This window comes from Pan paniscus, chromosome 5 (genome assembly GCF_029289425.2).
Source record: "Pan paniscus chromosome 5, NHGRI_mPanPan1-v2.0_pri, whole genome shotgun sequence".
Taxonomy (NCBI): Eukaryota; Metazoa; Chordata; class Mammalia; order Primates; family Hominidae; genus Pan; species Pan paniscus.
Window position 1 is genome coordinate 95,911,387 of NC_073254.2, and position 25,035 is coordinate 95,936,421.

General features: G+C 37.2%; 1 protein-coding gene and 1 non-coding gene across 7 annotated transcripts in view; both read left to right on the forward strand.

Annotated features, from left to right (window-relative positions):
• Positions 1–25,035, forward strand: part of MYO6 (myosin VI) — a 167,697-nt gene that overhangs the window by 113,844 nt on the left and 28,818 nt on the right. For all 6 annotated transcript variants that reach the window (XM_008975270.6, XM_055113900.2, XM_055113901.2 and 3 more), the window contains exons 17-25: positions 3,604–3,699; positions 4,010–4,183; positions 7,726–7,764; positions 10,479–10,572; positions 17,094–17,224; positions 17,317–17,394; positions 18,962–19,091; positions 23,311–23,401; positions 24,157–24,307. In XM_008975270.6, coding sequence (XP_008973518.2) covers positions 3,604–3,699; positions 4,010–4,183; positions 7,726–7,764; positions 10,479–10,572; positions 17,094–17,224; positions 17,317–17,394; positions 18,962–19,091; positions 23,311–23,401; positions 24,157–24,307 — 984 coding nt within the window. The remainder of the gene's footprint in view (positions 1–3,603; positions 3,700–4,009; positions 4,184–7,725; positions 7,765–10,478; positions 10,573–17,093; positions 17,225–17,316; positions 17,395–18,961; positions 19,092–23,310; positions 23,402–24,156; positions 24,308–25,035) is intronic.
• Positions 3,050–3,152, forward strand: LOC112440286 (small nucleolar RNA U13). The gene has a single exon (XR_003028461.1). It is a non-coding gene; the product is annotated as a small nucleolar RNA U13 (small nucleolar RNA).

Sequence of the window (25,035 nt, forward strand, 5' to 3'; positions counted from 1 at the left end):
ACTTTTTCTCTGATGAAAAGTACATTTCACCTGTCTAATACGTACAATGTGCCTGTAGTCTGAGATACTAGGGAAGCTGAGGTGGGAGGACAGCTTGAGCCTGGGAGTCGAGGCTACAGTGAGTTGTTAGCATGCCACTGCACTCCAGCCTGGGCAAAAGAGCAAGATCCTGTGTCAAAAAATAAAAGTACAATGAGAATTACCTGCTGTCTTCATGGTCTCCCTTCTGAGCTAAGTGGGTATCAGTTGCTTTGTTTTGTGACCTTGATCACATTCCAGGAGTTGGCACTCGGAGTCGCAAGCAGCCATCTGTCTGCTTATTTGTAAGACCAGCAGTTAAGGTTGTGGCTTAGAACTCTTGACTGGTGCAGGCAATACATATTAGATAATGATCAGCCAATTCATTTTGACCCTCTTTCCTAAGGAGTTTTGAGTGGAAAATACACTCAGAGAGGGAAATTGAATCTGAAGCAATAGAGAGATTAGGTAGAGTAAAGAGAAAAGCAGACAGACAGCAGTAGAAACAAATGAGAGGTGCACTCTAAAAGGCCAGAAGACCTGGTTTCTGTTTTTCTTTTCTTTTTTTTTTGAGACAGAGTTTCGCTATTGTCACCCAGGCTGGAGTGCAATGGTGCGATCTCGGCTCACTGCAACCTCCGCATCTTGGTTTCAAGTGATTCTCCTACCTCAGCCTCCTGAGTAACTGGGATTATAGGCATGCACCACCACGCCCGGCTAATTTTTGTATTTTTAGTAGAGACGGGGTTTCACCAGGTTGGCCAGGAGAGTCTCAATCTCTTGACCTCATGATCTCCCTGCCTTGGCTTCCCAAAGTGCTGGGATTACAGGTGTGAGCCACCGTGCCCGGCTCAGAAGACCTGGTTTCTGAACTGCTGTTAGGTCGCAGAGCTGTGCTTGAGTCTTTAGAGCCATTTTCCATGAGGGTGGACTGTGTGGCTATTGAGATGTTTCCTGTGTTCACCTCTTCTGAACCTGTCTTTTCATTCAGCCATTGTCACCTGAGGTGATAAAAGCACAGCTCCATCCTTGTACCCAGAAAGAGCCTGGCTAGCACAGACAATGTGCTAGCCACACAAATGGATGTCAGTTTCAACCACAAAGATAGGTGCTGCCTCATCTCATAGACAACATCATTAACAACAACAAAAACAACAACAAACAGGAGAGTGAAAAAGAAAAGCCGTTTAGAGTTGCCTAGTGGAATTAGGGAACTAATAGGCAAAATTGCCTCTCAAACAAACTGTATATTATTTTGAGATTGTAACATAGTATAATGATTATTGCTTTGATGAATCCAGAAACTTAAGTGAATGGTAACAAGTAGTTTTGTTTCTATTCATCATTAACAAAATCAGTGGTAAATAGGTGAATTGGATTTACCTGAAAAGCTGATGTAATTGTGTTAACCTTCACTAGGGACTAAAATCTCACATCCACCTGCTCCATTGACTTGGAATTCTTCTGTATCCCTATATATTTCTTGTAATGTGGAACCTATTTCTGTTACTTCAGTGGAGATAGAAATAAAACAATATGTATCCTCAACAAAACTTCTGCTAAAATTGAAGATATATCCAATCCTATTCCTTAATAGCTCACTGGTCTTTGTTATGACCAGCCTATGGATGCATGATTACCTTTACCAGGAGTTGGCACCTAGAGTCATAAGCAGGTGACTTACCAGGGGCACTAATTGCTAGTCAACAGAATTGTCACGAGTGTCTCAGAGGCATGTGACTTAAAAGACAGTAAACTGAAGCATCAGGAATGGACCTTGGCTGCTTTTGTCAACCAAGAACAAGAGTAAAGCAGTAAATCCTATTTTATATAGGTTATTCCTTTTGTTGTATTTTTTGAAAATAAATAAAATAATCATTTATTGAACACTTAGATGTGGCAGGCACTATTCTAATGTTTTTACTTGAATTATTTAACCCTGTTAGATGTGTATGCTACAGATGAGACATACAAGGAGAGGTTAAGTGACATGCCTAATATGGCATGTAAAGAAATGGTAGGTTGGGAGTCAGGCTAGGCACTTTGGCTGCAGAGCCGGCACTCTGACTTGTCCTGGTGTATTGCCTCCCACAGGGAACAGCCTCTCTGTTCTGCTACCTCTTTAACCTTGAGCAAGCCTCTAAGGTTCCCAAGTCAGTTTTCTCAATTTTATTTTTTTGATTTTTCTTTTTCTTTTTTTTTTTTGTAGAGACAGAATTTTGCTGTGTTGCCCAGGCTAGTCTTGAACTCCTGAGCTCAAGCAACCCACCCGCTTCAGCCTCCCAAAGTGCTGGAATTATAGGCATGAGCCACCGTGCCTGGCCAGTACTAACTGGGCCTGACCCTGCTTAGCTTTTGAGATCAGATGAGATTAGGCGCATTGAGAGTGGTATGGCGGTAGACTCTCAATTTTAAATGATGTCTTTTTTTTTTTTTTTTTTTTTTTTTTGAGACAGGGTCTGGCTCTGTTGCCCTGGTTGGAGTGCAGTGGTTCTTTCTTGGCTCACTGCAACCTCTGCCTCCCGGGCTCAAACCATCCTCCCACCTTAGCCTCTCGAGTAGCTGGGACTGCAGGCCTGCTCCACCATGCCTGGCTAATTTTGCATATTTTTTATAGAGATGGGGTTTTGCCATGTTGCTCAGGCTGGTCTCAAACTCCTGAACTCAAGCATTCCGCCTGCCTCAGCCTCCCGAAGTGGTAGGATTATAGGTGTGTGCCACCACACCTAGCCCAACATCACTTTTCTTACCCTTAGGTTATTTCAGGGGTCAGATGTGATCTTGTAAGTGAAAACATTTTAGAAACTTTATGATATACATGTGAGATATTATGATTAAATGGTACAACCTAAAATGATTTAGTTTTCTTGATATAGATTCAGGCTCCTTGTGTAAATATGTTAGGCTATATTATTTGAAACGGTAGGAGAGTCCCTGTGCTGATGTCAGGTGTTTCTTTGACTGGCTGCACATGGAAATCATTTGATATAAATGGTATGGGCTTTGGGATGTTTAAAAGTTCTCCAGGTTGATCCTTTTGTAGTTCATAAGCCTGATGATTGGATTTTCATGCTCATGTGTGTGATCTTCCTCCCTCAGCCTTGTTAATGTGTTGGCACATTACTCATCTGATGTGATAAAGATAGATAGATTTTAAAAAGTTATCCAGGTAATTCTAATAGAGCACCAAGGTTGAGAACCACTGCTTTAGAAATAGGTGGTTAACTCTGTAAAATGCCAACTGGGTTTTGCATGTGCTTTAAAAAAAATTTTTTTTTATTACAAGCATGTGCTTTTAAATTGTGTTTTTTTTTGGGTCTCTTTCTCTCCGTCTCTGTCTCTGTCTCTCTCTCTGTGTGTGTGTGTGTCTTACACCTATTTTCTTTCCTAAGAGATTATACCAAATATTTGCTAGATTTTATTGATACTTTAAGGCATACTCAATACATAAAAGCAGTATAATTGTGAAAAGTGTGAAAATTTCCTGTATAATTTTAAGTGTTTTACATCTCAGTTGTTTTCTAAAGAATGATTATGTAATATATTTTTGATCATTTAATAACTCATATATGTATTGTTTTTCAGATTCCCAGAAAATCTAAGCTGGCAGTTCATAGGAATATCAGAGACGACGAAGGCTTCATTATCAGGCATTTTGCAGGGGCAGTGTGCTATGAAACAGTGAGTATAACTTTTACAAGGAGAAAACCATTTCATGTTGAAGCTGCACTGTACAGTATGATAGCTTCTAGTCACGTGGTTATTAATTATTTCACGTGGTTATTTAAATTAAGTAAAATTACAAGTTTAATTCCTCAGTACACTAGCCACACTTCAGGTGCCCAGTGTCCACACTGACTAGTGGTGACTGCGTTGGACAGTGCAGATACAGAACATTTCTGTCATCACAGAAAGTTCCTTTGGACAGAGCCATGTTAAGTGATGTTATCACAAGATGGACAGAAACATTCCTGTTTGATTTATTTTTCAGACCCAGTTTGTGGAGAAAAATAATGATGCTTTACATATGTCTCTTGAATCCTTAATATGTGAATCCAGAGATAAGTTTATACGGGAATTATTTGAATCATCCACAAATAACAACAAAGATACTAAACAAAAAGCAGGAAAACTTAGCTTCATCAGCGTGGGAAACAAGTTTAAGGTATTTGTGTTATTTAATTTTTTTTTACTATATTTAAAATGAAATTATTGTTTTATATTCTAAAATGGATAATGTAGATCACTGTCAGAAATCTCACAGTGAAGTTCAAGAGCAGACCCTGCATTGTTGATATTTGTATGTAAAATATCATAATGTAGGCCTAGTAATTGAACATACAGAAATGCTTGTAATTTTCTGAATGTGTTCATTCTTGGTTCTTAACATATCTGATTGCCTCTCCTAATGTTCTTGCTTCTGCATACTGTCTGGTTGACCTTCAAACCTTCTCTTTCCCATGTGTTTTCTGTTTCCTTCCTCATTCAGCAGTTTTGTTTTAGCTGGAGTAGTCCAGCTCGGGATGGCTAGAGAGGACTAGTTGAGTTGAGAGAGGAAAGCAGGCACAGCCAGGGGCTTCAGGTAAATGATCGCCTTCATGGACTCCTATTTATAAAGTGGCTGCCATGTTAAAAAGAGCCCATCTGAAGTTAATGATTCAGTTTGTAATTCATTTTCAATGTGTTTCTCTCACAGTGGCATTTTGGGTGTACATATTACACTAAAATTTGATTAAAGCTTTTAATAACTTCTGTTAAAGATAAGCACTTAGGTGTGGCAAACTCTTCAAACTGCTTATTTAACATGGAAGAATATTTCATTTGTTTTATTAATTTTGGATCAGGAATTTATTATTCAAGGTCTGACATGGAATGGCACAGGGTTTGTCTTAGAAACAGAACACTACTAATTGGTTCTAGTTATTGAGGAGTGTAGAAAAAAAATGTTAAAATTTGTGAAGTTATGAGTTTAATGAATGACAAACTATAGTATGTAGAACAAAAAATGTATATGAGAGAATTAATTTCTTATATATTTCTACAGAGTATTGTTATATTTATAATAAAACTCTACATTTGCCTTTCACTATATGTACTTTAAATATTTAAAATAATGTAATTAGGAAAAAGATTTAAGTGTCTGAATGTTATGGTACTGATAATATAAGCCTCCCCAAATTTATTTTGGATTGAAATGGGCTCTAAATAACTAAATTGATAAAATATTTATAAGAGCTAGTTTTTTTTTAAGCTTAAACATAAATATAGGGAAAAACCTCATAATACATTTTTAGGTAACTGAATAAAAAGCCTTGAATTTTGTTATAAGTTATATTCATTATTATGAGTTTCTGATTCAGTGAACAATCTTTTTTTATTTGAGTATTCTTCTATTTCTGAATCAACATTTGATAGCAGATTGGTTTAAAAATAGTATATTTGCCTATATGAAATGGATGTCATTCACTGTTTTCCTACTCTAATATTATTGTAGTATTGCTGATAAGAGCATACTTGAAATTTTAGAAAATATAAATAAAGACATTCTTACAGTTTTTCTTTGGATTACATAATCTTTTATGTTGAGCCTTGAAACTTCTTATAATTGCTTATATTTAATACAATGTATTTTTTTACATTAAGCCACTGAAAGTGATAGCTGAATGATACTAATAATAAAATATTTCACGTTTTTCTCTGAGATACCTTGAAATGAAATAGGAATAGATTCCTAATTTTAAATATAGTAGAATAGCTCATTAAATTAAAATTGAAGTATATAAGGCAATAAACACAAAACAGGCTATCATTTACAGCAATACTTCAGTTATCCAACATCACTGGAAACCAGAAATTTTCTATTGGAAAGTGCCTTTTTCAGGTTATTGAAACATAAACCCTTTACTGTTAGTGTTTTAGAAAAAGTCATCCTTTTTGATGGAAACATAATTCTATTATAAGAATATTTGTATGTTTTCAAATAAAAATATAAATAAAGCATGAGTTGCCTGAGGCTTTTTACTCTTAAGCCTTATGGTCCTTGGCTGTTCTTTGATAGTTGACTTTCTTCCCTCTTTTCTCAGCTGCTAAGAGTTTATTTTGATGCTTCTGTTCTTTTGACTTTATCTCCATTTTTTTTTTTTTTTGGAGAATACTGTGCTTAGTCTGTGGATGAAGGAGTCTGGACTTTGCGACAGTTATTTTCTTTCCAAATTAGTCACTTTAATACTTTTCAGGCATGGCGGTTCAGATTGATTACGGTTGTCAGAACTCTGTCAGTGAGATAAGTAGGATACAACTGTATTTCTTTAATTCAATGACAAATCCATTCCATTTTAATAACTTAAGCTTCTCAGTATATGTGATGTATACTGTAATAGTATCACTCACAGGAGAATGAAATTTGGTGTCAGGCCGATGTTGGAATCATGACTTTGCCATTATTAGCTCCGTAACCTCGGGCAAGTTATTTATTTCCTTGGATTGTCATATTCTATCCTTAATTAGATTAAACATAATAACTCCTGTGAAAAGCTTTGAGCAGTACCTGACTTATAGATGACATTCAGTAAACTATACTTACTAATTATAGCTATGATTAATACAATGTTAGTTTAAAAATTAACATTAGTTTGTCTTTTGTAAGTAGTATAATAAATATCTCAGTATAAAATCCAGATAGAAAATTTTTACATAATTAACTTATTTTGCAGAGTAGTAAGGCAAATAAATGATTTTAATACACTGAACCACACCACATCATAATCAATGTTATAAAAACAAGAAAGCATAGTAACTTGTAATGTTCATTGTCAATTTTTTTTGAGAAAATTGTCCAAGCATTTAAAAATAACTGAAATGTAAAATGTTTTAAAATGTTAAAGAGGCAGGGTGCAGTGGCTCACGCCTGTAATCCTAGCACTTTGGGAGGCTGAGGCGTGTGGATCACGAGGTCAGGAGATCGAGACCATCCTGGCTAACATGGTAAAACCCTGTCTCTACTAAAAATACAAAAAAATTTGCTGGGCGTGGTGGTGGGCGCCTGTAATCCCAGCTACTCGGGAGGCTGAGGCAGGAGAATGGCGTGAACCCAGGAGGCGGAGCTTGCAGTGAGCCTAGATCATGCCACTGCACTCTAGCCTGGGCGACAGAGCAAGACTCCGTCTCAAAAAAAAAAAAAAAAAAAAAAAAGCGTTACAGAGGATTTCTGTAGCTAGGCAGGACAATTTTGTTTACACTAAGTGTTCCATAAAACAATCCTAATATATACTATTAGTGTATATTTTAAACATGTCTTCATTCCTAATGTGTGTGACACAAACTACAGTTTGCCACATTCAAAGACTGTGCTATTGATCTCTTATTAAATGCATCCTCACTATTTTCATTTACTTCCTTCATTGCCTGTACATTTTTTCCTCATTCATTCCATCTGCAAATATGTGTGTGTGTTTTTTAATATTGCTAATTTTCAGTCTTTTAATTATACAACTTCTGTGTAAGTTATTGTTCTTGCATTACATTAGCCATTTTGCATGATGCTGTCTGTTAAAGAATTTGTGTACCAGGAAGTTGTTAAATTGGAATGTGTTGTATTTGGATGTTATTGCATGTTATTTTATTCCAGTACTGGAGAGCTAATATTAACTCATGACACTGTGTACTTTGGCTTTTTGAAATAATAAACTGATTTCCTTTCTTTCACAGACACAGTTAAATTTGCTTCTGGATAAACTTCGAAGTACTGTGAGTATGCTTAAAAAGAAAACAGGTTTTTTTTTATGGGTCATCTAAAACTATTATTAGTAATTATGCAAGTAGGCATAGTAACCCTGTACTAATTAAAAATACATTTTAAATTTTATTCCCTTATTTTAAAAAATTAGTTTTTTTTCTGAAGAAAGGTCAAATATATATGTGAAGTCAGATTATTTTATAAATATATAGAATTCTTGACTATTTAAAAATTAAGATTATCTTACAGTTTCAAGAAAGTGAAAATAAGTAGTAATAGTGGAGAATTTTTTTTAGGATTAAAGATTAGTTATGAAATTCAATCTTATTTTATTACTCTTACAGTAACATTCTCCAGACATGGCAATGTTGATGTGGAAAAAATGGACAAAATATTTTTGTGCCCTGCTATAGAGACAAAATTTATTAGAAGCCTGTTTTTTAACTATACATTTTAGTAATTCACCCCATTTTCTTAAATGAGAAAAACATCATAGAAAGAAATTATATGTGGTTTATATAAATGAAGCATGATTCCAAAGTAAGACTTATTTTTTACACAAATCCACAGAACTTGAAATTTTGTTTTTGTTTTTGAGACAAGGTCTCATTCTCTCTCGCCCAGGCTGGAGTGCAGTGGTGCAATCACAACTCGCTGCAACCTCTGCCTCTCTGGTTAAAGTGGTCCTCCCACCTCAGCCTCCCAACTAGCTGAGACTACAGGCATGTACCACCACTCCTGGCTAATTTTTGTATTTTTTGTAGATATGAGGTTTCGCCATGTTTCCCAGGCTGGTCTTGAACCCCTGGGCTCAAGTGATCTGCCTGACTTGGCCTCTCAAAGTGCTGGCATTTCAGGCGTGAGCCACGGCACCTAGTTAGAACTTGCGTATTCTTTTTCAAATAGTCATTTTGAATAGCCAGACATTTATTATATCAGTATTATTGTTGCTTAACTTACTGTTAGATTAATTTTTGGAACCATTGAAAATCTTTTTAATATCCTCTTTGGCTGCAAATATCTATCTCTTAAGGCCATGTATATTTAAAAACCAAATCTGATGAAGAGAGTATTTTTATTTCTTAGATAGGGTGCTGCTCTAAAATTATGAGATTACTTTGTGATTTATAGAAAAAAAAGCATTTCTAAAACGTGTTCTAGAAGTGTCTGTGGGCCGGGTGCCATGGCTTATGCTTGTAATCCCCAGCACTTTGGGAAGGCTGAGGCAGGTGGATCACTTGAGGTCAGGAGTTTGAGACCAGCCTGCCCAATATGGTGAAACCTCGTCTCTGCTAAAAAAATACAAAAATTAGCTGGGCATGGTGGGGCGCACTTGTAATCCTAGCTACTTGGGAGGCTGAGGCAGAAGAATCACTTGAACCCAGGAGGCGGAGGTTGCAGTGAGCCAAGATCACGCCACTGCACTCCAACCTGGTTGACAGAACGAGACTCTCTCTCAAAAATAAAAATAAACGCAGGGTCCTCTGCCTAGGAAAACCAGAGAACTTTGTTCACTTGTTTATCTGCTGACCTTCCCTCCACTATTGTCCTGTGACCCTGCCAAATCCCCCTCTGCGAGAAACACCCAAGAATGATCAATAAAAAAGAAAAAAAGAAAAAATAAAAAAAATAAAAAAAAATAAAAATAAAAATAAAAATAAAAACAAATGAATAAATAAATAAAAGTGTTTGTAGGGAGCATCATTGTTGAAATAATTATTTGCAAGGTAACTACTTTGAAGAGAAACAGTTATTTGGATGTCTATTAGCTTCAGTACTCAACAATACGTTTCATTGTATACATAATCAGTATTCTTTCTACCTCATTCAGCATAATCTGATAATTGATTCCAAATGAATGCCTTTAAGCTTTAAAAAATATTGTTTGACAAACAAAATGTTAAAATGTACAACAGCACAGCTTAGGGACCTACTGTATGTTTTTGAAATAGAATGATTGAAAATATTGTTTTGTTTTCTTCTACACTTTGGCCTAAGTCTTAAGGGGCATAATTTTATTTACTCCTTTTGTCATAGGGAAATTTCCTTATCATAGAAATATGGCATACATAAATACATTTAGATATAGAAAAAAATCACATGTACATCAGCCTGCAAAGTGTATTGTTTAAATATGTTAAACAATTAAATGTGTTAAACTTTACAGTGAAAGACTTTTCTTTTTACAGTTTTTGACATTCAAATCTAAAATGTAGTATTTTTGTAATATTATTAATTAGTAATTCAAAAAGTCATTGTAAGCTTTAAAGCAGAAAAAGTATGCTTGTAAAATTTTGAGGTTTTTTTTTTTTGACGGAGTCTCACTCTGTCACCCAGGCTGGAGTGCAGTGGCGCGATCTCAGCTCACTGCAACCTCCACCTCCTGGGTTCAAGTGGTTCTCCTGCCTCAGCCTCCCAAGTAGCTGGGATTACCATTGCCCGCCACCATGCCTGGCTAATTTTTGTATTTTTAGTAGAGATGGGGTTTCACCATGTTGGCCAAGCTGATCTTGAACTCCTGACCTCAGGTGATCTGCTCATTTCAGCCTCCCAAAATGCTGGATTACAGGCATGAGCCACTGCTCCCAGCCTTGAGTTCTTTAGTAATTACTTTTACAGGTTCATATGTTAATGTTAATATGCTTTGAAAGTTGCAGGTATTCATAGAAACAGAAAACTAAGAATGCTATATGTATTGTAACAAAAAGTACCTTTATTTTCCTAGGGAGCAAGCTTTATTCGTTGCATCAAACCTAACTTAAAGATGACAAGCCACCACTTTGAAGGTGCTCAAATTCTGTCTCAGCTTCAGTGTTCAGGTATTTTCATAATCTCTGTCAGTGTGTGTTAGTAGTCATAGCTCAAATACAATTTAATAGGTTCAGTATTTTCAAATAATTCACCATTATCTTGATTATTTTACAGTGCAATAAAATTTTCATCTTATATTTTCTTTAATTATAAGAAAAGTATAGAGCCACATGTGGTGGTGTACACCTGTAGTCCCAGCTACTTGGGTGGCTGAGGCAAGAGGACTGTTTCAGCCTGAGTTCAAAGTCAGCCTGGGCAACATAGCAAGATCTGTTTTAGAAAAGAAAAGAAAAGAAAAGCATAGATGGCAAATTATTTGAGCAATATTGAGATGTTGTTTATTGTGAAATAATCAATTTCACATTAAACATTTATGAAAACTCTCTAACAGCAAAACTGGATCTTCCTTAAGTAGGCAGCTCTCTCAATCCAGCAGTAGTTCATTTCTCATTCCACACATGATGGTCAGAAGGTAGGTTTTGTTGTCCTTTCTTCCCACTCCACCATTTGTAAAGAAAATGAAACACGATTCCCTCTGCATCTGTGACACTTCATCCATTTGCTTAAACTATCACTTCCTACCCCTCACCCTGCCATGTCTGACCTTGCTCAGGCACCAGGCTTGCTCTTTTGCTTTATGCCTTGCCCATCCTCCCTCCTCACCAACACTACCCCTAATTTTTCCCAAGGTATCAGCCTTCTCCTTTCTTGTTTACCTTTTGATCCAACTCAGCTTCCTGACACTTCCTTAAACTTTCTTCTCTGACTCCTTATTTTGCTCTTTTGAGAGGTAGATTTACTATGAAGCTAAGATTACTTAAGCTTCAGGGTCCTTCATTTAAATAAACCCCTTCCAAAGCCCTGCATGTAATTTTCTGCTTCGCTAAAGGCCTCTCCCCAACTATATAAGCTTCAGCCCCCGCCTCACAAATCTAGATCTACCCTTGACCTCTCTCACAAAACCATAGCTATTGATAAATCTAATTCTGTTCTTTCTTATTGTCTGCACAGGGTTGATAGACGAGACAGGATGGCACCAGTTAAATTCATCGTCACTATCTTTAAAGGGCTCTCAAACCTGTCCTGCCAAGTTTTCCTGGTCAGCATGTTCTGTTTCTCATCAGAGACTGGTCAGACCCATCCTGCTTTCCTCAAATCTCTGCGCCTCTGCTGTCAGATGGGCTTACCTCCTTAACTAAATATCCTAAAGCTTCTCTTGTCTGCTACCAAGCACTTCTGCCTACCACTTAACCTTCCCTCCTGTTGAGAAAGTAGGGGTTGCTTCTCTTCCTGGTTGAGGCTTATAGTTCTTTGAAAGCCATCTCTTCCTAGTTTTTCATGGATCTTCAGCATTGTTTATGTTTGTCATACTATTCCCTTTCAGATGGATCTTTCCCATTACCATTTAAACATGCTGAAATCTCATCTCTAAGCCACATTTCTCTTACAGCTACCTCTTCCTCCTTATTTTTCTCCAGTTCCTTTTCTCTCCAAGAATAGGTTATTGTTGCTTTTTCAGTTTCATGCATTCTACTTACTCTTTAACTCCAGGATAATTTAGCTCCCACCTTGATGAGGTCACCAGTGATTGCCTTGTTCTGAAGCAAATGTCCCTTTTGCAGTCCTTATTTTAGTGGACTTCATAGCCACATTTGACTCTGGCCAACCCTTTTAACATATCCTTTTCTTGGTTCCCGACATGGCGTATGCCCCTGCTTTTCTTTTGAATTCTCTGACCATTCCTGATTCCCCTGCAGGCTCATTTTCTTCTACCTGGATATTTGTTATCATTTTTCAGGATTTAAGTTAGGCCTCTTTTTCTTCTCATTCTATGTCAGTACTGTCCAGAAGACCTTTACATGATGATGGAGATTTTCCATATCTGTCAGTTTAGTAGCCATGAGACACATTTGACTCCTAAGTACTTGAAATGTGGCTAAGAATGAGTGAGTTACTAAATTTTAAATTTTGTTTAATTAAAAATTTTTTTTTGGTTGGGAGGGTCAGGGTTTATTCTGTTACCCAGGCTGGAGTGCAGTGGCACAATCATGGCTCACTGCAGCCTCAACCTCCCAGGCTCAAGTGATCCTTCTGCTTCAGCCTCTCAAGTAGCTGGAACTAGAGGCATGTGCCACCACGCCCAGCTAATTAAAAAAAATTTTTTTTGTACAGACAGGATCTCACTGTGTTGCCCATGCTGGTCTCCTGGTCTCAAACTCCTGGGCTCAAGTGATCCTCCTCCCTCAGCCTCCCAAAGTGATGGGATTATAGGCATGAGCCGCCATGCCTGGCCTTAATTTTAATTTTTAAAAATTTAAATTTAAGTAGTCTTATGTGGCTAGTCCCGCTGTAGAGCATGTGGCTAGTGACTGCCAAGTTGAACAGCACAGATGTATATTCCCTTAGGTAGGCTCCCCAGTTCTGCTGTTGTAACCTTCTAAATAGTGAGTCCTGATAGTCTCTAATCCAAGCTGTCACCATCTCTTACCTGGATTTTTGCTGTAGCTTCCTAAGTATTCTCCTATCTCTTCAGTCTGTTTTTCACATGCATCCAGAATTATCACTCCACAACTCATCTCTAATCATCATGTCCTTTTACTGCTTAAAATGCTCTAATGGCTTCAGATGAGTATTAGGGTGAAGAGGTCCCATAGAGCCTGGCCCATGTGTCCCTAGCTTCATTTGTTTACACTCTCTCCCTCCCCTCTCTCCTTCAGCCACCCTGACTTTCATTTTCGTTCCCTAAATGCTGCATATTTCCTCCCAGTACAGGGCCTGTGCACATGCTGCCTCCTCTGTTTGGGATGTTCTTGCTATACTTTTTCCTTTATCTTTCACATCTCAGCTCTGTCATCACTTCATATGAAAGCTTTTCTTGATATTCCTGACATGGAGGGGAGCCTGAGTTTGGGGTGCTGAGCTCAAGTGCCTTTATTTCACAGTTGTAGTTACAAATTTTATACATATTTGTATAATTATTTTATTTTTCCCTCCTTTATTCCATAAGCCCCATGAGGGTGGGAACTGCATCTGTTTTGGCTTACACATACATTCCTATTTCCCTGGCATATACTAGACTCAGTAAATATTTGTTGAATGGAATGAACAGTGTAGAAAATATGAAGATTTATTTGTGACTAATGCTAACAAATACTGGAAAATTAAGTAATTCATGTCTGTTGTATTCTTCCATAAAGTAGAGATGTATTTTTGTAATATTCAAGTCGATTTTTTTCCCATTGGAATTCCTCTTTATTTCCTAAGTGAACACCTAGTGTCCTGGCAAGTTGCACCTGTTTAGATTTAGCTATATATGCTATCAGATTAGTGGAGAGAGTATGGGCTACTGATGAATGCTTTAGCTAGGATTCCTCTTTCAATAAGCAGTATATTTCAACATCTTAAGACATGTTGGCACTTTAACAGATAATACCAATTCATTATACTTTGATTTTTTAAAGTATCAATAATAGATATCATAATAGTAATAATGATAATGATATAGAATTTGTTCCAGTCATGTAGCTAGGTGATGAGAAAATGCAAAAATCCATAGGTTGTAGAAATAAAAATATTTACGAAGCTTTCTAAAATAAAGATATTTAAGATTTGAATTGTACTTTAACTTTCCATTTTCATTTTAAAGAGAATTAATAAATTTAAGTCACCTTTTACTAAAATTACTATTTTTTTTTTTGAGACGGAGTTTCGCTCTTGTTGCCTAGGCTGGAGTGCAATGGTGCGCTCTTGGCTCACCACCGTAAGCTCCGCCTCCCAGGTTCAAGCAATTCTCCTGCCTCAGCCTCCCGAGTAGCTGGGATTATAGGCATGCACCACCATGCTGGCTAATTTTGTATTTTTAGTAGAGACGGGCTTTCTCCATGTTGAGGCTGGTCTCGAACTCCTGACCTCAGGTGATCCGCCTGCCTCGGCCTCCCAAAGTGCTGGGATTACAGGCATGAGCCACCGTGCCTCGTCTTTTTTTTTTTTTTTGAGACAGAGTCTCACTCTGTCACCCAGGCTGGAGTGCAGTGGTACAATCTTGGCTGACTGCAACCTCTGCCTTCTGGGTTCAAGTGATTATCCTGCCTCAGCCTCCCCAGTAGGTGGGATTACAGGCGCCCACCACCACGCCCGGCTAATTCTTGTATTTTTAGAAGAGACTGAATTTCACCATGTTGGCCAGGCTGGTGTCGAACTCCTGAGCTCAAATGATCTGTTTGCCTCGGCCTCCTTAAGTGCTGGGATTGCAGGCGTGAGCCACCATGCCCGGCCTAAAATTACTATCTTCTGATTGGCAAATACCAGGGCAAAGTAGGGGAAGGTGAAAGAAGGCAAGTTTTCTTCTTCTGTAACCTTGGGGCTGTGCTGCCTGTCTTGTAGCAAAGAGGGGTGCCAGCTGTGCACCAAGAAGCCACTCATCAAACTCCAAGAGTAAAAGCCAGTTCATGGAAATGTTTAGAAGGCAGAGTATTTGCCTTAGTGGTTAAAAAAAAAATTTAAGCTTCAAAACATCTTAAGAGTAAACTAGCTGCAAGTGCTGAGAAAGCAGTTGTAGGCTTGGTAATTTGTTAAGCACCATGAAATTCTTAATGAACTGTGAGCCAGTTTATAGTTTGCAGCTACAGGGCAAGCCAGGAGACTTGGATGCGTACATTTCCAAAGGTACTTGTTTATTTGATACAAGTGGGCAAAAACTGTGATGATACTAACCAAACTTTACTTTTCTTTCTCCAAGCAAAGCCTAGAGCTAAATCTAGTTCTGGAGATTTTTTTTCCCCATACGAATGATTTCTTTAATGTGTTTCATTAATTAATATTGAAAATTCACAGTAAAAGAAATTAAATAGTACAGAATAATATAAGTAACAAGAAATCTCAGCTCTTAGGGGTGACCACTTAACTCTACATCTTGGATATATTTTTTATGCTGGTTAGATTAAGCCCTGCTTTATTCTTTTAAATTAATATGTCATATCCCATCATATGGTTGTAACATAATCAATTGATATTTTAGTTTTTTTCTGGGTTTTTTTCTATTACCAACAATGACCCAGAGGACATCTGGACATTGTCCACACGCATATCTTTGCCCACAAGTGTGAAAAATCATAGAATAGATTTACCGAGCCAAAGGGATATTTCCAAATTGCCATCCAAAATTGTTACACTGGCTTACTTTTCTACTAAGAATGCATCTGTATGTTTTCCTACGCTGTCATCAGCTCTGAGTACTAGTTGTTATCTTATACCTTTGCCAGTCAAATGGGTTAAAATTCAATCTGACTGTCTGTAAAGGCCATCTTTCTTGTGAGATTACTTTAAAATAAAAATTCACTGGTTTAAAAAGTCTTAGAGTTTGTTTTAATTTAAATTTTTGGCTAGCAGGAATTTATTTTGGTGTAAGAAGTGAGACAAGGATCTAGTGTTGTTTTTGTTTTCCAATGGCTTGCCGTTTGTCATAATACTATTTATTGAATAATCTTACTTTCTCTGTTGATTTGAGTAGTCCCAGAGACTGAAATCTAGGTCTTGTAAATAAAAGTCCTGGCATCACTTATACCTCAGCCTTTCCCTGCCTATCTCACACTTTTTCTGACCTGAAAAGCTCACACTGACTCAAGACTCAGATTAACCACTTACTAGAGTTATACTGAAAATAGATATTTATCCAATAGACTAATCATCCCAGTAGTCTAGTTGCTTTGAGAAGTGAGTGAAAGGCAGTCTTTATAGTGAAACAGTGAGCTCTTCTTTCTTTTCCATTTGCCTTATGCACTGATGATAACTTGGGAATGTATCTACTTTTTGGAGTTTCTTTCAGGAATTTTGTTCTAAAATTCACCTCAGGCCTTTGAAAGTGGTTTAATGCAGGGCTTTGCCTTATATACTGTGTTTGTGACACAGAGTCTTCTAACAGAAAAAAAGATACAAACTAGACTTGATCTTTCCTTAGTTTTGTTTTGTTTTGTTTTGATACAGTGTCTCACTTTGTCACCCAGGCTGGAATACAGTGTCCTGCAAGGCTCACTGCAGCCTCCACCTCCTTTGGCTCAGATGATCCTCCTGTCTCAGCCCCCTGAGTAGCTGAGACTGCAGGCATGCACTAGCATGCCTGGCTGATTTCTCTATTTTTTTTTTTTTTTTGTAGAGATGGGGTTTTGCCATGTTGCCCAGGCTGGTCTTGAACTCCTAGGCTCAAGCAGTTTGCCTGGCGTGGCCTCCCAAAGTACTGGGATTATAGGCATGAGCCACTGCACCCAGTTAGACTTCATCTGTCTAGAGACCAATAATTTGCCTCTAGAAAAGAGTCTTATTGGGCTTACAGGAAATTTGACTATAGTAGTTTTAGGTGGTGGATAAGTTGGGACATAATGAGCATAAATATTTTCCTATATAATATTTAATTGCTGATAATTCTCATAAATTGCCCGTTTCTAAACAGTATCTTACAAAAATGATCATTCACAAGTTATTTTGGACTTCCGAAGAGTGATTGACAGTGCTTTGTGCTTGTTCGTGAATCTAGGGATGGTGTCTGTTTTGGACTTGATGCAGGGTGGTTACCCATCACGAGCTTCATTTCATGAACTCTACAACATGTACAAAAAGTATATGCCAGATAAACTTGCAAGATTGGATCCAAGACTATTTTGTAAGGTATAAATGCCACCCAAATTGAAATTTCTTAGCTATGAACTTGTCTTTTCTATTAATAATTGACATTTAACTTTTTAACTTTTATTTTTCAGGCTTTGTTTAAAGCTTTGGGCTTAAATGAAAATGACTACAAGTTTGGGTTAACCAAAGTATTTTTTAGACCTGGCAAGGTAAATATACATTTTTTACTTTAAACTGTAACATCATGAAAACAAATAGTTGGGGTTAGTGAGTATCTTAAAGTATTTAATAATTTGTATTATTCTTGAATTATATGGTCACTAACAACATGAATTGCTATTTTCCATACCATTTCTCAGAAAAGAAAAAAAAGTTGAGAGGAAGATAATTATATATAATGTTCATAATTTGTTTAGCTTTACTCATACATATTTATTCTAAACTCCCCATTTATTTTAGAGCACAGGTGTCCAGTCTTTTGGCTTCCCTGAGCCACATTGGAAGAAGAACAGTTGTCCTGGGCCACACATAAAATACACTAACACTAATGATAGCTGATGAGCTAAATAAACAAAACAATTGCAATAAAAATCTCATAATGTTTTAAGAAAGTTTATGAGTTTGTGTTGGGCCTCATTCAAAGCTGTCCTGGGCCACATGTGGCCCATGGACTACAGCATGGACAATTTTGTCTTAGAGCTTTAATAATTATTTGAGAACTAATAGTCTCATAGAGAAAGCACTTTTTCTTGTTTAAACTCCTGAAAAATTAGAAATATTTATTGAAAGCTTAAGACAAAGATTTAAATATCTTTTCTCTCGTTATGTTACCTTTAATTTAATTTTGACTATAAGAAGCCGTTATATTGGTTGATGGGTTTTTGACATTCTTAATATTATAGTGGGTTATTTGGTAAAGGATTGAAATCATTATGGAATTTTGTGGTATATAGTGGAAATAATGTATTTTATTAGTTAAGAACCTACTAGCTGTTTTATTTGTGTTGTCTGTCACTTAGTAGCAAAAATTTCTCATCTCTGCTTAAAATGGAAATGGGGGTTGGGCGCTGTGGCTCACGCCTATAATCCCAGCACTTTGGGAGGCTGAAGCAGTGGGATTGCTTGGTTCCAGGAGTTTGAGACCAGCTTGGGCAACATGGCAAAACCTCATCTCTACAAAAAAATACAAAAATTAGCCGGGTGTGGTGGTGCGTGCCTGTAATCTCAGCTACTTGGGTGGCTGAGGTGGGGAGGATTGCCTGAGCCTGGGAAGTTGAGGCTGCAGTGAACCAAGATTGCGCCACTGCAAAAAAGGTTGGGGGTGGGTAATGGGAGTTAGGAGAGACAGAATAATTTTGGCGGTACCTGGTATTATATAGCTAATATGCACTTATCAAAAGCTCCATAAGGATATCTGAGAATGTGGGTGAGCCAATTCAGAGATACAGTAGTCCTTTTTCATTCTTTTCTTAATAAAGTCTTCTCGCTAGCCATCTGTAATTTAAAAGTCACCCCCCCACCCACTTTTGTTATTGAATATGCTACCTAGCATTAAGTAACCTCCTTACCTCCAAAAAAGCTCCTGAAGAAAGAAAGGAAGCAAAACGTGGCCAAGTGTGTTTGTGTTTGTTGTATTCTCTGCCAAGGCCTATGTAATTGACATGTGACCATTTTCAGACAGTTAGATTTTGGATTTGAATTCTGTTTACTTCATGTCTTTATGTGTTCAAATGCATTTATATTTTAATACTCATATTAAATTATTTCACTTCCTAGTTTGCAGAATTTGATCAGATCATGAAGTCTGACCCTGACCACTTAGCAGAATTGGTTAAAAGAGTCAATCACTGGCTCACATGCAGTCGCTGGAAGAAAGTTCAGTGGTGCTCACTCTCAGTCATCAAATGTAGGTGTTTTCCTTTACACCTATAGGATCTTTCATTGTTTTAAGATGGTTTGTGGAGTGTTGTAAAGCTGTCTCAGAGGTGATGCTGAGCAACAGAGACTGAGACTTGTTCACACTGGGTCCCAGGTTCCTATTTGTAGATGTTCTTTCTTTTTTTATTTTTTGAGTGTACGATATTTATTGTCTTTATTCAAATGTGTTATAAGAGTGTCAGTTTCATAGTGTCCTAACAAAACAGAATTCACTATCTTGATCTCTCGTCCCCGCAACCCTCACCATCCCCTAATCTCTCAGACTTAAACCAGAACTTTTCTTTCTGCCTGCATGGCATCTACAATACACATACCCCGAAAATTCTAATTGTAATTGACTTTCCTTTCTTATCCCTGAAATATTGTCAGTCACCAGATCCTGTTGATTCCTTCTCCAAATACTGTACATTCCTTTCTTTTTCTTGCCAGTGCCTTAGTGAAGTCCTTTTCCACCTTTTGCATAATAATTCCATTAGCTCCCAGACTGGTTTTCCTGGTTTCTTAGATATCTCTCTCTAAACCAGAAGCCTTTTATAACTTTCCTTTCATAAAAGGTGAAGTCTAAATTATTTGAATGTCTTTCAAGATCATGTAAAATGGTGTGTCAGTTTTTTGTTTCAGTCTCTTCCCCCACCATCCCCTCTTAAATCCTGTTTTTTGAAAGGAAGTCTGTCATAATCCTGAAAGACACTGTCTTGAACACCATAATCCCAAATGTTGAAATCTTAAAAGACGAAAGTCCCAAAACTAGGATTCTGTAAAAATAATAAAAAAAGATATTTATTTACATTTTAAAAAGGGGATTTGAGAAACGTATAAAAACATGACAGAACTCTTCATAGGCCACTTTTCACAATAAAATAGGCAATAATAACATATATATAGGCAATAAACATATATGTTTATTGAAACTATAAACACATATACTAACAATAGTTGCATGGGTATAACAGGAGCAGACAAACCATATTCATGAAGAATAGGGCGAAAGGTGAAATGCGTAAACACATATTATTGTGGTTGGTAATTGTGCACCCAGCTTTGTTACTGCAGTCATCTGAAATACTGTGATGATGAACAAACTGTCTTTTGATGAGATCAGTCAAAAACCATAGTGAGTCACCACTGCATTTGTAGTTGCCCAGAGAACTGAAATCTTGAGAAATTTTATCTTTTACAAGTGCAGATGTATGATAAAGGACATCTGTTCATTGATTAAGTTTCAGTGTTTTTATATACATACACAATGTTTACCCAGAAAGTAAATGTTGTGATAATGCATTTTCATGGAGTTAAATTTGCAAAAAATGAATACAGTAAATTAGAACTCTCCAAAAATTTCTACATAATTAAAAAATGCTAACAATTTAAGATAGTGAAAATAAAAACAAAGAAAAAAAAACACCCAAAACTAAAAAGGAAGTTTGACATAAAAAAAAGTGTATCACAGGGACAGATTATAGGCAGTTGCATGGAGATAGTCCATAAGAGCTGGCTGTCTTTCTCAGTCATTAACTATATTTTGAAGTCTTGTACCACGAATAATAGGTGCTTTTTTTCTTTTAGGACATGGTTCTTCTTGGAGAATATGTTCATATTCATTTTCTTCATGAGATTGCTCTTTTTGGAATTCTTCTGTGATTCCTCTGATTGGGATTTTTAGAATTTTTGATGTTAGGGATTTTAATCTAGGAATTTTGATCTTTTGGGATTTCAACATTTGGGATTATGGCTTTTGGGATTAGGAATTCAAACCCCTTTGACATACTGGGCTAAGCTGCTTTTATGTGTGGTTTGGCCAGGTCATAGCAGCTACATAGCTGGCCCAAAACAAAAGTGAGGGACAGAACATTTTGGGGTTACCTAAGGATCTGTGGCAAACCTTTAATTGTTGGGAGCTGTGTAGGAATCAGTAACTTGATTACATTTACAATTGCCCCTTATACTCATCAGAGTACCTGAAATAGTGCTAGGTACATGAAAAGGATCCAGCGAATTTTTCCTCATCAGTAGAAAAGGAAAATTCTTTTGGCCTAATGAAAAAGAATCATGCAAACAAAGATTATTTTTGAGGTATTTTGTTAGACAATTGTGAATATAGATAAAAAGAGAACTATTAATATAAAAAGAAAAAAGCAGAATCTTTTCCCCATCATTTTCCAAATAAAATACAGAAACATTTTCCAAATAAAATACAGAAACATCTTTATTACTGTAGTTTAATACGTTCAGCTTTACACATTGCATTATGATAGAAAACACATTATAGTAAACTCATCTGTTACACCATTCATTTGTGGACTGTGTTCTACAGTGGTACCGAAGTCAGTAACCGGGCAGGGATCTTTGCAGAATGTTAATAGGAAGCTCTGAAAAAAAAGTTCAAGGTCAGATCATCCTAGGAAATTCTGAGTAACTGAAGTTAAGTAGATTTCTTTGCTGTAGGATTCTCAGAGGCTTCACTCAGTATGTTCATTGTGAACCTCCATACAGAAGTGTAGCGTACAGCTTTTCATAAACTCATTTGACAGGTAAATCCTTTTTTCAGGACATACCTATTCACATTTCATAGAACAAATGTTGCCTAAGACAGTTTGGGAGGTAGCAGTGTAGCATACTAAGGAAATAATGCATTTAAAATGTAAGCCTAACCAGATACATGATATTGTAACTGCCCAGTGGGTTCTCCTTGCCCACTACCCAGACAGAGCTGATTTATCAAGATAGGAATTGCAGTAGAGAGACAGTAATTAACGTAGAGTCGGCTGTACGGGAGACTGGAGTTTTATGATTACTCAAATCAGTCTCTCTGAAAACTCGGAGATCTGAATTTTTAAGGATAATTTGGTAGGTAGGGGCTTGGGTTGGAGATGAAATCATAGGGGGTCAAAATTGAGTTTTTCTTGCTTGCTTCTGTTCCTGTGTGGGAGCACAGAACTGGCTGGGCCAGATTACCTATCTAGGTGGCATCAGCTGGTGCATTGGAAGGTCTGCAAAGTATCTGGAGCACTGATTTTAGGTGTTACAACTGTGATGTTATACCCGGGAGCAATTTGAGGAGGTTCAGATTCATGCAGCTGGAGGCTGTGTGGCTCCTAAACCGTAATTTCTAATCTTGGAGCTAATTTGTTAGTCCTACAAAGGCTGACTGGTTCCCTAGGCAAGAAGGGGGTTTATTTTGGGAAAGGGTTATTATCATGTTTGTTTCAAAGTTAAACTTTAATAAACTAAGTTCTTTCCCAAGATTAGTTCGGCCTACACCCAGGAATGAACAAGGACAGCTTAGAGGTTAGAAGCAGGATGGAGTTGGTTAGGTCAGATCTCTTTTACATAATTTCCTTGGTTGTAATTTTTGCAAAGGCAAAATTACATCTTTCAACATCTTTTTATTTTTAAGAAGAATAAGAAATTATAGAAATGTTAAAACTGGCTGGGCATGGTGGCTCACGCCTGTAATCCTAGCACTTTGGGAGGCTGAGGTGGGAGGATCACTTGAGGTCAGGAATTCAAGACCAGCCTGGCCGACATGGCAAAACCCTGGCTCGAATAAAAATACACAAATTAGCCCGGCATGGTGTGTGCCTGTAGTCCCACCTCACCTACTCAGGAGGCTGAGGCATGAGAATCTCTTTTTTTTTTTTTTTTTGAGATGGAGTCTTGCTGTGTCACCCAGGCCAGAGTGCAGTGGCATGATCTCAGCTCACCGCAAGCTCCGCCTCCCGGGTTCACGCCATTCTCCTGCCTCAGCCTCCCATAGCTGGTATTACAGGCGCCCGCCACCATGCCTGGCTAATTTTTTGTATTTTTAGTAGAGACGGGGTTTCACCGTGTTAGCCAGGTTGGTCTCAATCTCCCGACCCTACGATCCGCCCGCCTTGGCCTCCCGAAGTGCTGGGATTACAGGCGTGAGCCACCGCGCCCGGCCGAGAATCTCTTGAACCTGGGAGGTGGAGGTTGCAGTGAGCCAAGATCATGCCATTGCACTCCAGCCTGGGTTGAGACTGTCAAAACAAAAACAAACAAACAAAAAAGGTGTTAAAACTTTGTTTTTGATGTCTGATATATAATAATATGGTCGTCAAGATTTCATGTTTCTTGAGAATTACTTTGTGAAAATGAGTTTTTTTAATATATGTCAGATTTAAACTGAATAATTTTCTATCATTTTATTTTACTCTTACACATAGTGAAAAACAAAATAAAATATCGAGCTGAAGCCTGCATTAAAATGCAAAAAACTATTCGAATGTGGCTTTGCAAGAGGAGACACAAACCTCGGTAAGATGAATAGTTCCTAAAAAGAACTCTACAAAACCTAGTTACTGTAATACAGAATGACAATAAAGTCATAATAAAAAGCAGTTTGGATACTCAGGTTTTCTCATGTTCTTTGTAAAATGATGTATTAGTCTTTTATTTGTAATATTTATTTGAAATTAGTTAATTCATTTATTACCTTATTACTTGCCTCATTCTATAAAAGGATTTGAAGTGGCATACAAAAATGTGTAAAGACTATAAAACAAGAAGTAAGTAGTTGAGAGAAGCTCTTTTATTCTGATTATTTTAGTTATTTGAGTTTCTTGATAATGTCAAGGTGACATTTTTTTTAAAAAACATCTCACTAATATGTTTACCATAATTTTCAAGATTATCTGTAGGAATTACATTGTCCCATTATAAATTAGTCTTTATTTCTTATTTGAATCTTTCATTTTTAATTTACACTTTTAAAAATTGAAAGTCTGAATATCTCTATTGCTCCATCACACCTTTTCAAAGAGACTAGATTAATTTCCTCTGTGATTTGAATTCTCAAAGTTGTAGAAGGCTTTAATCCCATTGACAGGCGTCAGTGTCATTCACACTCATATTTGATTTTTTTTAGCCTTCAACAAGAGATCTGAAAAAGAGAATACTAGATAATATTGAAAACAGAAGTGAAATACCCTGTTTAGCATTTTTATAAATGAAAAATCTGCCAAAAGTACTAAAGGATGAAATTAAGCTCTAATGAAGTATTATTTTTACAGCATTGATGGTCTGGTTAAGGTGGGCACACTGAAAAAACGACTTGATAAATTTAATGAGGTAGTCAGTGTGTTGAAAGATGGAAAACCCGAGATGAATAAACAGATCAAGGATCTGGAAATTTCTATTGATGCTTTGATGGCCAAAATTAAGGTATGTAATTTCAACCCGAATGACTTTGACTTTTTGTGTAATTTAATATATTTTGTTATTGGTATTGAAATTGTATAGAAAACGTCCTTAGTTTTTCAAAATTACAAAATGTGTTGAGACTCAATGATGGCAAGTACATGCTCATCATTATTACCTCTACTCTTTATGTTTGAAAAATTTCATAGCAAAAAGTTAAAGAAGACAATTTTTATGCCATTTCTTCTGTTGCTAAGAAAGATATCCCTCGCAACTTAATACCTAGGTGATGGGATGATCTGTGCATCAAACCCACCATGGCACACGTTTACCTGTGTAACAGACCTGCACATCCTGCGCGTGCATCCCTGAAATTAAAATAAAAGTTGGAGGCCATACATGGTGGCTCATGCCTGTAATCCCAGCACTTTGGGATGCTGAGGCTGACGGATCATAAGGTCAGGAGATCGAGACCATCATGGCCAACATGGTGAAACCCTGTCTCTACTAAAAATACAAAACTAGCTGGGTGTGGTGGCGTGCACCTGTAATTCCAGCTGCTTGGGAGGCTGAGGCAGGAGAATCGCTTGAACCTGGGAGGCGGAGATTGCAGTGAGCCAAGATTGTGCCACTGCACTCCAGCCTGGTGACAGAGTGAGACTCCGTCTCAAAAAAAAAAAAAAATGAAAAAAGAAAACTAAAGTTGGAGCAAAAAGAAAATGGCCGGGCACGGTGGGTCATGCCTGTAATCC